Source organism: Ruditapes philippinarum, unplaced genomic scaffold, assembly GCF_026571515.1.
Source record: "Ruditapes philippinarum isolate M1 unplaced genomic scaffold, ASM2657151v2 ctg488_1_1_1_1, whole genome shotgun sequence".
NCBI lineage: Eukaryota > Metazoa > Mollusca > Bivalvia > Venerida > Veneridae > Ruditapes > Ruditapes philippinarum.
This window is the reverse complement of record NW_026853285.1, coordinates 237,985-251,719: the sequence shown is the minus strand read 5'-3', so window position 1 is coordinate 251,719 and position 13,735 is coordinate 237,985. Positions and strand designations below refer to the sequence as shown.

Sequence of the window (13,735 nt, the reverse complement as noted above, 5' to 3'; positions counted from 1 at the left end):
CTGCTAGAAAATCGAAGCTGTCATTCAGGTCACAGTACCAAAACAAAGCTCCACAGTTTGATATTCAAAATTATTTAAACCCGGAAAGTAAGTGTTTTATGAAAGTGGATTGGTCTATAATGAACAATTGTCCAAAAGTATTTCAAATATTAATAAAAACAATAGAATGCATGAAAATAGTTCTTGAAAATGTTTTTAATAAGTTTTATGTAATTGAGTATGAACGTTTGTATGGTTTTTAATTATATTTTGTTATATAATAAGGTATAATCTGCTATATATTTAATATCGGATCATATATCTCGCACTTATAAACAACATCCATGTGTATTTTCATTGTTTTCTTGTCCTGTATGATACTACATAACATAATTATCAACATCAACATTATTATTTATGGTATTACAAACCTTTCATTACGGACCAATTCACTTTAAATAAATATCGTTCTAAGTTTCATTTATTTAAAATTTCAAAGTCCTATTTAGTAAGAGAGAAATATTGCATTGAGTAACATTTTTTTTCTCAGTCTTATTTAAAATTTATTTGAATTCTTCCAAACCTTACATTGTGCTGTATCTAATGTTGTACAATAAGTTATTTTGCAAGCCTTTTTTGTTAGGAGCCGATGGCATCATTTGATATTACTATCTTGAATTCCATAATTACATAACACCGTCTTTAATTGACCAACTTCCAGTTACTATCAAAATAATAGAGACTTGACAGTCACTATCAAATAGAGACTCGAGATTGTAGCAACCACATTTTTTTACCAGTACCTGTAAAGTTTGACCATCCAATAAATGTTATGACTTATGAGAGTGTAAACAATAGGTAAGTTTATATAGTGAAACTATTTAAGGATTTGAGCTTTACAAATCTAAGCTGTAGATCTTATTCAAAATTCTAAAATAGATTTTTTCACCACCTACACGCCATGTAATAGGGGAAACTTTTACTTTTGGATAAGCTACTAATAATCCCCCCTCCGGATATAAGGTAACCCAAAGGTAGCAAAATCCCCGCTAAAAGCCTCTGCACTGCAGGTCGGAAAAAGTTCCTGCTCTTTTTATTTCTTGTTTTTTTCTTGCGCCATAGAAAATAGAAGCACTGGCACAGTGGGGGTCAGACAGTTCGTAAATTGTTAGTCACATTTTCCCATCCCTGTCCCGAATGTAAAAAGACTTAAGCTTCAATACCTTGATGCATTTACAAAATTAGGATTTTGACAAACACAGTGTTTTCCTGGTTGAAAAATGTTTTCAATATGTTTTTCCAATCATTTTTTATACACATTTTATCTGATAACTCTTCAATTAATACATCAAATATTTTACGAATGTTTTATTAAATATTGTACGTTGTTCGTTGAGATGAAATAAAATGAAATACAAACAATATTTAGGAATGATGAGGAATAATGTTTTATTTATTTATAAATATGATATAAAAGCGAGGAAAGAATATACACATAAAGTCATTGTAAAATATTAATCGGAATTCGCGTTTGTTGTGAAACCATCAACACTTCAAAATATGAGAAAAAACTTGTGAGTCATAGCAAAACATACTATTATAAAGTTCAAATATATAAAAATATTTTGGTAGCCTAATAAGTCATTTTTTTCTTTTGGTAGGGGCTGCGTCATGAGTTGCACATCATTGTCTATTGCAGACCTTACGCATTAACTTCAAAAGCATGGTTTCAGACAGTTTCTCGTCGCTCATTTTGAAACACTTGGAATGATTAGGAGTCGGTTACTTGCGGCGGAATGTGTAAATTGTAAGTTATTCAGGAAGGCCGGTTAGGTGGACATCTAGCAGAGATATGACAACCACAGGCTAGCCAATATCTAGTGAGCTATTGCACGCATACAAAAATATTTCCCTGTTCTATTTCCTTTTACATTAAAAGAATTGCGATATTTTTACTTCTATAAAAGTGAATTGGTCTATAATAGAATACAATAAATAACTAGAAGGGTTTTTGTCACAAAAACATATGTCTCCCAAAAAGTATGAATGGTGACTCATGTGAAGTTTCATTGAAATCCCACCAGTAGCTTGACCTATGAAAGCCGGACAAAAAATTTCTATTTATAACTCTGACGGCCATTTTGTGCAGCGAAGCGGAATATGCCGTTATTGTGCACAACTAGGAATGGTACTGATCACTCCTGTTAAGGTGATTCCGCTTTGTTAGCCATGTTTGTTTTCACAAAGTCTGTCCAAAGTGAAAGTAGGCAAAAATTCATATAACAACAAAGCTCTTATTGTAAAATGATGAACCATTTGAAAGTACACATCCAGGTTTATATTTCAAGGACAATTATAAACAAAAATAAAAATGATAACAATAAGAATATTTACCTTGAATGTGCTACATTTCTGAAGACCAAAAACATTCTGTTGCAAAGTTTTATGCACATTTCATGAATGGCAAAATCCTTTTTAAAGTCTGTTTTAGTGCCTACAAAAGCTATTTTTTGCAGCAAATACAAAATTCTTTCAAAACTTAACTCCAAATGAATCTGTATCTCATGTCCTTCTAAGCACATGGCCTCCATTATTTTTTGTAAAAAAGTAGTGCAGGAAAACAATCATCATTTATAGCCTTATGAACTACAATTAAAATGAAAACACAATCAAACTTTAAAATCTAACCTTTTTTATGTGTAACATTGAAGTGTGTCTGTTTGTCATGTACACAAGAAATAGGTAAATGATGTTTATTTTCATGGTACTACTTTTTTACACATGTCATGGTGGCCATATTTTTTCAAGGTCAGATAAACGACTTTCCTAAGATTTATGGTTTTTTTTTAAGTTTTTTTGTATTTTCTGCAAAAAAAAAGCTTTTGTGGGCACTAAAACAGACTTTAAAAAGGATTTTGCCATTCATGAAATGTGCATAAAACTTTGCAACAGAATGTTTTTGGTCTTCGGAAATTTAGCCCATTCAAGGTAAATTTTCTTATTGTTATCATTTTTATTTTTGTTTAAAATAGTCTTTAAAACATAGAACTGGAAATGTACTTGCAAATGGCTCATCATATAACTATGTGAGCTTTGTTGCTACATGAATTTGGCCTACTTTCACTTTGGACAGACTTTGTGAAAACAAACATGGCTGACAAAGCAGAATCACCTTAAGTTGGTTGAAATCCCGCCAGTAGTTTGACCTGTGAAGACCGGACCAAATTTTCTATCTTAAGCTCTAGCGGTCATTTTGTGCAGCGCTTTGTGCAGCGAAGCAGAACATACCCGTGATGTGCACAGCTAGGGATGGTGCTGATCACTCCTGTAAAGTTTGATTGAAATCCCACCAGAAGTTTGACCTGTGAAGGCCGGACAAGATTTTTCTATTTTAGCTCTGGCGACCATTTTGTGCAGCGAAGCGGAATATTCCGGTATTGTGCACAACTAGGAATGGTACTGATCACTCCTCTTAAGTTTTGTTGAAAGCCCACCAGTAATTTGGCCTGTGACGGCCGAACACGATTTTTCTATTTTTAGCTCTGGCGGCCATTTTGTGCAACGAAGTGAAACGTGCCGGTAATGTGAACAACTAGGGATGGTCCTGATCACTCTTGTAAAGTTTGGTTGAAATCCCACCAGTAGTTTGAAATGTGAAGGCGGGCAAGATTTTTCTATTTTTAGCTCTAGTTGCCATTCTGTGCAGCGAAGTGTGCACAGCTATGGATGGTATTGATCACTCCTGTAAAGTTTGGTTGAATACCCGCCAGTAGTTTGACCTGTGAAGTGCGGATATATATAATAAATTGTTCTAAACAAAATGAGCCGCGTCACCACAAAACCAACATAAGAATTTGCGACCAGCATGGATCCAGACCAGTCTGCGCATCCGCGCAGTCTGATCAGGATCCATGCTGTTCGCTTACAAGCCCTATAACACGTAGTGAAACTGATAGTGGACAGCAGCACAGATCCTGATCAGACTGCGCGGATGCGCAGGCTGGTTTGGATCCATGCTGGTCGCAAACCCATTATGTTGGTTTTGTCATGGCGCAGCTCAAATGTTATTATTCATCAGATTAATTGTCATTCTTAATAACTTGTTCAACATGTTTTTTCAAGCAGCATTTTAAAAGAAAATCCAAATGATAAATTTCTACTGTACACTATTTGAAATATTTATGGAAAATGGGTTCATTGTAGACCAAATCACTTTAAAGTTTCCTTTTGAATATTTTTGTCACGGAAATTAATGTCCATTTAAAGTTTCTTTTCTTTTCTTTTAAAATATACTTAAAATTTGTTGGATATCACACAATAACAACGATGTGTCTCAAATGCATAAAAAGACCGTAAGATATTTGAAATATGTGTATATTAGGTTTGCTGTGGAAATCACTAAAGATAATATGTGAATCATAGCATTATGAATATGTAATTGTATACATAGTATTTATTGTTATTACTTCTTGATAAGAACAATGTAACAAGTTTAAATCACAGCTCGTCCAGCATTCCGTTATAAATTCTGGTCTTTAATCCCCATACTTGAGAGTTTTCATATGAATACAAAAGAGCGTTGTCGGTGGTGTTGTATATGTAACATGTGTCGTTTTTGTACGAGTAGAGCACACATGCATTATATTGTCGACATGAGTAATCGCACGAGAGTAACGTGCTTATATTGTACAAGGCGGCGATCGGCTTTTCGTTGTAACCTACATCATTTCCGTGGATTGTGAAATGACTGCAAACTAACGGTGCCGGTTCATACTCTGGAGCTTTCTCTGTAGAAAATATAAAAAAAAACATTTTAAAAGTTAAAGCTTTTGCAAACTTACAATTCATTGGCTTTACTTTCTTATACTTTCTTTTAATTATCTATGTTAGTAGATTTGTGATACAATAATTTATGAAAGAATATATATCCCTTTAAAGTAAAATGAAAATACATACTAAAGGTTGGAGGCGTATACACTTTGAATAGCAATTCTCCGCTTTGAGAAGCTTGCGAGTTTGTACCATGACCCATATTCTCTGATATACAGATAGCACCGCCTGTAGCATAATCAGGGCGCCAGATCCGTACACAAGTTTTATTGCGGGCATATACAAGACCACCATAAGAACATGGTTGACCAATGTTGTATCTGTTAGGCATCGCTCCTCCTATACCATCAAAAAGATAGCCTTTGTTTGGTCCATCAACGGCTCGAACCTGGAAATATGAAAAGTAAATCTAAACAATTTTGTCCCTTTCAAAGCTGCTTGCCAATATTTGTTAACATCGCTGACTTAGTTAATAATTACACATGAATATTTGTAAAATATAAAGGTCTAGACAAATTGACACATTTCTTTTATGGATGATACGCAGAAACGAAATAAAGTATGTGTTAAACATGTGTAAAATCATCAAAATTATTAGTTAAAAAGCGATTTTATTATCGTTTCACATTAAGATGAAATATACTGTTACCAAGCAGCTAAAAATCTTAGTCCTTCCTTGCTGTGTTGTTCCTAATCTTTGATTATTGATTGTAAACGAAATATATAAGAATAATTTGCTTCAATTTAGCTAAAAAATACTTTTTTATACAGAATAATTGTAAAAAAGTATTAAAATAACATTTTTACTGGTGGCAGTACATAACATTTATCGCTGGATCTTTTCACTGCTTGTCTATAAATGAGCCGTGTCATGACAAAACCAACATAATGGGTTTGCGACCTGCATGGATCCAGACCAGCCTGCGCATCCGCGCAAAGAGGAAGATCAGGATCCATACTGTTCGCTTACAAACCCTATTACAAGTATAAAAACTGATAGCTAACAGCATGGATCCTGATCAGACTGCGCGGATGCGCAGGCTGGTCTGGATCCATGCTGGTCGCAAACGCATAACGTTGGTTTTGTCATGGCGCGGCTCAAATGTTAAATATTTACGTGAATTTAGCGGATTTACTTTATTTTCAGTGTTTCTGAATAAAGGTGCAAACGCAATAAAAGTTTTACCAAATGAAGGAATGTGTTAATATAAATACCATCATCGTGATATGGAATGCCTCAAAAGCTGAATATATATTTGGGAAGTTGAACTGCATGGATTCATTAATTATACCCGGTCCAAATTGGAGAACTTCTTCATGTGAAGTTTTTAGATTACACCAAGCGTTCACTTCGACATAGCCGGCCGTAGAAACACCGTACACAGATTTGATATTTCCCCAACCATCGTTTCTGGCAAAAATTATGCCATCTGTAAAAGGACCAGCACATATTTTTAATGTATAGTAGAAAGCAGTTTTAAAAACATTTCAATGCAGTAATACTTCAGCAATTTTACAGACAAACTTAATGTTTCGAGCGGTTCAAAATCATTTTTTTATATTTTAAATAAAAAAAAGCTTCCGACACAAAAACAAGAAAGAAAGTGTATTTTCTGATCAATTCCTTTGCTAATATCAGGTCAATAACAACAACTATCTTAAAATAAAACTTCAATGTTTTATTGACTGGAATTAAATGAAAATAAAGACTTTTTAACTACTGAAACTGTGCATACACATTTCGGAACTGTTATAAAAGTAACACATGATAACGAAATATTAAACCACTGTGGGGCAAGGAAATAAAAAATATTACATCATTATTAAAAAATAAAGCAATTTCTCAGCAGCAGAATTTTATGTCTAATCAGGTTCATTACCTTAAGGATTTTACTTAGAAAATATCACATTATAACTAAACAACATAAAAATTAGTGAGAGTTGTTGACCCTTTTATGTTTTGTTTGTTTTGTTTAATTTGGATATAACGTGCACCAACACAATTTAGGTTTAATGGCGCCGAAACAGGAAAGATGATTTCTGCTAACCCTGGGCGTTACAAACTTTAAGCAACTCTAGGGGTCAAATCCACCTCACCTGGGTCGGGAACCATACATTATCGGAATCTTAATTTCATTAATTTTTTATACCACATACGTTTCGTCTGCTATTTTCGTTCAAACATGAGTACATACATATACAAGTTAATCACATATGTTATATATCCGGTCAAATTTTTAACTCTTGTTTTATATGAGCGCACGTATATATTAATTGTTGTTGTTTTATATAAACTATTACCTACCATTATCATTTGTACTAAAAATAATCACAAGTCTTACTTGGAGCCGGATATGACGAAGTCCATATTCGGATTGTTTCGTTGTTGTAGGCGAACTTTAGTCCTCCTGTTACATACCAAGCTCCCATTGTAATGTAGTTATATGCTGATGACCCTTTAAACAAATATACAATCTTGTCATAACGTAAGAAAATATATACATTGACTACATTGTGTCGACAGAGTCATTTTTTCTTAATGAATGCCATCTGATTCCTTGCTTGTCAGTACTTTATTTCATCAACGGATGTATAGCTACTCGTAGTTTACCGGTATCGTACTGTGATATTTTTGAATGTAAATCACAGTATACAGTTAAATGTTGATGCTGCACATCAAAGACGCCACCAGATGATGTGAACGATGATGAATGATGAATCAGCATTGAACAGTGAATATCCGTTTTTGGTATGTGCCCGTTTTTTAATAATTAAGTTGCATATTTTTGTGAAAAAGCATAGAACCTAATGCATAAATTCACAAAGTAATGTCATGTCTGAAATGTTTGTCTGTTGCGACAAAGAGTGAAAGCAAAATAAATTGGATAACAAGTAAAATTGAAATGATTAGTATACTTAAAATAAATACAAGACAATATGTGCCGAGATTATGTTCATTTAAATATTGGTACGAATTGCATAATGTTCGAATGATTTTGAGGACGAACTCTTCTGCAGTGATCTCCCTTTACTGGCCGTAGCGTAACCGGTGCGCAGAGTTTGGCGTTCTTTCTTAACGGTTGAGAGAGAACCGCCTCTCTGATAGTGGGCGTGGTTTAGGCTTTGTAACTTGTAATTTAATGATTCGACAAGTGATATTGATCAAAGTTGTCCTGGTTCCCTTCCGCCCCGCAAACGAAGACTTTAATGCTAGCATACGGAGCATCATATTAAATTTGGCAACAATTTAAGGCGGAGTCGAACTTCAACAGAGGAGGAGCAAATGAAGTGAGTGACACTGCCTTAGTCATTACCTCTCTCAACGGTTAAGTTTGAGTACAATCGACTATAGACTGGCTCATTGGCACGTTATTTATTATGTAGATAAAATTAGATAATAATAAAAGAATATGATATTCAAAAATTGCACTATCACTTCAGTTAAACGTTTATTCTAATCCCTTAAAGCTCTGTTACATGTTGTACATCAGAAAAGCTATTTTTATTAGAAAATTTGAAAACAGTGTGATTTTGTTAAAGCAAAACAAAAAATACACAAAATCAAGTCTAAAATTTTCCCCATCGCTGTATGGACAAACGCATATCTACTGCACGCGGCGTCTAACAAATCTACTTACCGTTATTGCAAGAAAGATCCAAGTTGAAATATATTGGCTCCAATGTAAGGCACAGTGATAGGAAGTAACATGTGCTTGTACTCACAAGGCACGGTACACATTGAATTGAATAGCCTGACCAGGCACAGTGATTATGTCAATATACTTTGGAAATGATTATAATTGTGTTATACGATAATGTATTGTTTCCTATCATAATTTCCATTTATATATGAAAATCATCGAATTATTTTATATGAATGATGTTTATACATCTAGAACATACCTTGTGCATCTGAATACCAGCCTGATTCTTTTCCATTTGTAATTTGAACTCTGACCTTTACAATAGACGGGTACTCTGTCTGATTATGCTGTATTTCCTTATACGTGTCATCAACTAAACAAGATCTTTCGATTGTAACATAGCACACATTTGAAAGACATTATTATTACATATTGTACTTTTTATTGTTCGATTTTTATTGTTTTTAAACAGAAAAGTTAAGGAGAATGAGTAATAAATTGTAAACATTTATAATACATATAACAGGCTTGAAAATATCTAATATATTGAAGAAACCATTGTCATTACGTACTGTATGTATAATATTTTGCTTTTTTTTGCATGAGCATACCATTAAATTTTGATGCAAAAAGATTTCATCAGTTTCATCTTTTTACTTTTTCAAGTGACTATTTTCTAGAACTGTTATTATTTAGGGTTTAATTTTAAAGCATACCATTCGGCGATCCAGCAGACATATAGATATCTGTTATTTGAACACATGGCGGTGGGAGGGAGGCTGCCGTCCAACACTTCACTTTTATATCGGCACTGAAACTCATTTGAGTGTTTGGTCCATGCCAATAAGGAGAAGATCCTGTTGTCAACAAAGTCATACTTTCAATAACGTCGACAGAAAGACAGTATAAGCGTACAAATTGCATTACAAGCAATAAATGAAAACGAAAGGAGAAAAAAATCTATGCATTTTAATTTTCAATACTACATGAAAATGTCAACACGTGTAAATACATTGATTTCTCTCAGAAATTTAATAGTCAAAAAGTTTTAATCAGGAATTTAATTTAAGTAGAATCAAAGTTTTGAATTGCTTTTCATATTGTTCCACACATTCGAATTTCAATTATTTATATCAATACTTTTATACAATGGCATTCTGTACCCATTATTGAATTGATTTAACACTCCTATATCAACATGTTAAATGAGATATGTTTATATCTAATATACAAAGCTGACAGACAATTTAACGAAGTTTGACGTAAAGATGGTTGATGGTGGGTCAATTTATCAATTCATTGCGACAAAATAAACGAATTAAAGATGATTTATTTGCCAAAGAATGAACTGCGAGAGAAAAACCTGCTCATGTTATTTTTTCAGAACTCGATGTACAAATTGAATTGATTGTTACATCATTCAAGTCACCACCTGTGAATAATATTATTTATTCATCAGTTTCTATTGCAAGCCCGGCAGTATGGTAGGGGTACACTGAAATACGACTGTTAAACATGGGGAACAAATCTACCTATTTTTACATTTATGAATCTCTCAATACATCTTGCATAAACATGTGTGTAGCTATTAAGAAATTTATTGTTTATGTCAGAATGGTAACTAGATGAAACTTGAATTTTATTAAACAGCTTATTTCAGAATATGCTACCAGAATTTATTTCAAAATATGTTATTTATAAATACTTATCAAAATTTATTTCAGAATATATTATTTATAATTATTCATCATAATTTATTTCAGAATATATTATCTATAATCATTTATCACAATTTATTTCAGAATACCGCTTATCACAATTTAATCATTTATAGCAATAAGGTGCGTCTGTTTCGTTCATGCACAACACTCCATTTCATCTTCTGTGTGGTGGTGGTAAGAATCTTTGCTAAGTACTCACCATCATTTAAACTCAAGGTAAAATAGCATTATCTGGTATTATATTCTAGTTTGTACAGAATGTTAGTCTTTTTTTAAAAAAAAGATAAGCGATATAGAAGTATATACATGTAACATAAGTCCAAAGTATACCTGTATAGATTGCTGCACCACCTCTGTTACCGTTATTTCCAGCTGGCGTCATGACAAAAACACTGACGTCATTATATATGTATATGACGCCACCATACTTGTCAAGTGTGTTGTCATCATCCCGTTCACCATGACCTGGGCAACAGATTTAATGCTATATATTCGGTTAAACTCGTTTAATAGAAATATTTTAAGTAAGAAGAAAAGTTCTAAAACTGCAATGAAATGGCAATATGTCGTCAGGAAATACGTACCGCGTACACCTTTAATATTTGTCTCTGTTTGATCAAAAAAATAGATTTACGCATTTTGTTTTTTAAATGTTTAAAATGAATAGCTGTCTCTTGTCGTCTTTTAATCCAGAAAAGACGGTACCAACTTTTGTTTTTATATTTGACCGAAATATTTTTAAAGACGCCGCTTTAAAAGAACTGAGCAACCGCTTCGCAAGCAACAATATTTGAATTAAATGCGGCATCTTAGTTGGTAAGAATTAACACACATTTTTCTTTACCGACGTAGACAATTTCTAATCGAGTTCTAACCAATAGATAAATATATCATAATTATTATTTCTTACGTCAACCGAAGATGAAAGTGTGGGTGGGGCAGAGTAAAAAGATTGACTATCTCAAATGCATATACATTGCATCGACCTCCATTGCTTATTATATACATGTATACTTGACAGATCATGTTTATGTAATCTACATGTCATGAGAATGCCGTGAAAATCTAAAAACTAATAAAATCAAAATGTATTTATATTAAAAAAATCAATTATCATGCCAAAGAATGATTCAATCAGAACCAGAAAGTTAACACATGTTTCATTTACAAAAAGATAAACATGAATAGTTGCGCTTTATTTCATCTCTCATGAACCGATTTTAAAACATTAGTAACAAGAAACTCAAATTCTAAAATCTTTATGAAATTGTATATATTATTACCTATAGCTTTGAATATGAATCCCTCGTTTGGTCCGTCTATGGCCTTCACCAGAACATCTACCAAAACCGGCGCTGTTCCGAGACCATGACTGACCTTGATCTCTGACCCGCTACTCTGTGCAGTGATCCGCAACCAATCGCTTTCAAAGTCAGGACTTTCAATAAGATACCCATAAATTACAACTGTGTTAAAAAAAAAATTGATACATAATTAGAAAAAATATATATGTCGTTCTGCTATATGAATGGTTGTTGATTGTTGTTGTTTTTTTTTTTTGTTGTTGTTGTTGTTGTTGTTGATGATGATGATGATGATGATGATGATTTGTTACCAAGAAATGGTATTAATTATAAGCTTGTTGCCATTTAGAGGTGAATCTATCTAGTGAAAAAAAAATGCACGAAATAAAACATTCACACGTGATTCCAATATTTACCAAATTTTGTGTTTGAAAAAAAAAATGTTAATGAATATATTTTCTCTGATATATATTTTCATGTAGACGGCAATGCCAATTTACTCAAAGTTAATGTCCAGTACTGATATAAGATCAAGTCAATTAACATAAACATGTTCAACTGCAATATGAAAATGTTTTGCCGTTTTGGAGTTTCTTTGGGAATTCCCTTTTCTCATTTTGTTTTCGCTCAATGTCATTTTCGGACACAGCTCACTATGTATTCTGTATAAAATTACTAAATATCTGAATTAATATGCATGTATATTTAACATCTAACTATTAACACATTGTGCAGATTCAAAAGGCATCTATAACACGTAAAAAAGGTAACCATACAAAACAAAATAATTCTCATATAGATTTCACAGTAGCCGGACTATGTCTGATTGCGGATGGACAGAAATATATTAAATAAATAAGTGCATGTATCGCGAGAAAAACACTACGTCATGAGTAAAATATGCTGTACTACGAGGAGCATATACATAAACTATATGCGCACATCATATATTAAAATGTAATAAAATCCGTTAACTTTTACATAATTATTTTTCAAGAAGAATAATGTGACGTTCGGGTTTGATGACGTAATGAGTGACAGTGCATTTCGCTACGCGTCAAAAAAAATACAACAAAAAAAAAAGAAACAGTAAAATGACTTAAAATCCCTAAAAAGCATGAAAGAGAAAAAACAGTGGTTTTGTATATAATATGAAATATATTTCACTCGTGAACACCGGCTCTTATATTTTCACTCGTTGATAAGTCAATCGTGAAAATATTACATCTGCTGTTCACTCCGTGAAATATATTTTGACATACCTTGTGTGTCTTCAAATTAAAGAAAAATAACGATGTACGAAACATTCTGAAGAAATTCGCTTAGTCAGGTTTCATAATTGTAAAATGAAAACTATTGAAAATGATTGTTATGCTACAACAAAGTATTTTAGTATATCTCTGCCTTTCTCCAATAAATAGTTCTTAAGAAAATTGAAAAAAGGAAACTTACTTAGAACATTGAGTAAAATAATAAATCGGCAAAACATTGTGCAACAATTTATCCAACTGAATGAATGCTCTGATTAAGAATTGACATTTTTTGTGTTTCAATATTGTTTACTTTTCGTAGAATGCGTCAATCACCGATCAACACCAATCGTTTACCATCGGATTCGCAATTGTTGCGTACATTGGTTCTTATTTACCAAGTCAACATTGCCGTCACCTCACATTTCCTGAAATAATATTTCATTGACATTAAATTGTTATGCTACAGAATGGCCTATTTTTGTTTACAAATGGGTATCTATTTTAAGAACGCTCTTAATGCTATTATGTTATCAAAAGTGGTCTTGAAAATACGCTTTTCAAACTGCTCTCTTTAATTCAATCGTACAATCCCAGTTACACAGACGGTCGGTCCCCGATTGGTCATTTAATTTTAAATTTACTCGCTGTTATGATCGGTTGTCATGCGTGATTTTATTTCTGTTTTTTTGTGTAAACGGCCACCGGTGACAGAAAACAAACTCAAACGGGGTTGGATCGGTGATAAAAATGCTGAAATACTATCGGTTTTTATCGTTTTTAAATCGGAGCTAAATCGGGCGTAACGCAGATTAATCGGTGTTTGATAGCTAGTCATCAGTGGTTAAACACTTTCCGTCAGATATGGCCGGTGATTCATATTTGGTCATCTTTGTCCGATCGGCGATATCGGTGATTAAGAGCTTGCATATCTCGTGATATAGGTTGCTGTCGGTTATTTGTAAAATATTTTCACCGATCGAGAATTTTAAACATGTTTAAAAATC

The 13,735-nt window shown here is 33.0% G+C and overlaps 1 protein-coding gene across 1 annotated transcript; it reads right to left on the bottom strand.

Annotated features, from left to right (window-relative positions):
- Window positions 1-3,903: 3,903 nt before the first annotated feature.
- LOC132736376 (uncharacterized) lies at window positions 3,904-13,096 on the bottom strand. The gene is made up of 9 exons (XM_060723494.1): window positions 12,931-13,096; window positions 11,458-11,640; window positions 10,505-10,639; window positions 9,170-9,310; window positions 8,713-8,826; window positions 7,152-7,265; window positions 6,025-6,239; window positions 4,936-5,197; window positions 3,904-4,766 (listed from the first exon to the last, which is right to left on the bottom strand). The coding sequence occupies exons 1-9, from the start codon at window positions 12,965-12,967 to the stop codon at window positions 4,477-4,479; spliced, it is 1,491 nt and encodes a 496-aa protein (XP_060579477.1). The 5' UTR covers window positions 12,968-13,096; the 3' UTR covers window positions 3,904-4,476.
- Window positions 13,097-13,735: the final 639 nt, after the last annotated feature.

What these genes read in the sequence shown, in the direction of transcription:
- LOC132736376 (XM_060723494.1), bottom strand. Translation starts at nt 12,967, where the DNA reads ATGTTTTGCCGATTTATTATTTTACTCAATGTTCTAA. An exon ending in ATTCATATTCAAAGCTATAG is followed by an intron (nt 10,640 to 11,457) that starts GTAATAATATAT and finishes TCTGTTGCCCAG; the next exon opens with GTCATGGTGAACGGGATGAT. An exon ending in GTCTGCTGGATCGCCGAATG is followed by an intron (nt 8,827 to 9,169) that starts GTATGCTTTAAA and finishes GATCTTGTTTAG; the next exon opens with TTGATGACACGTATAAGGAA.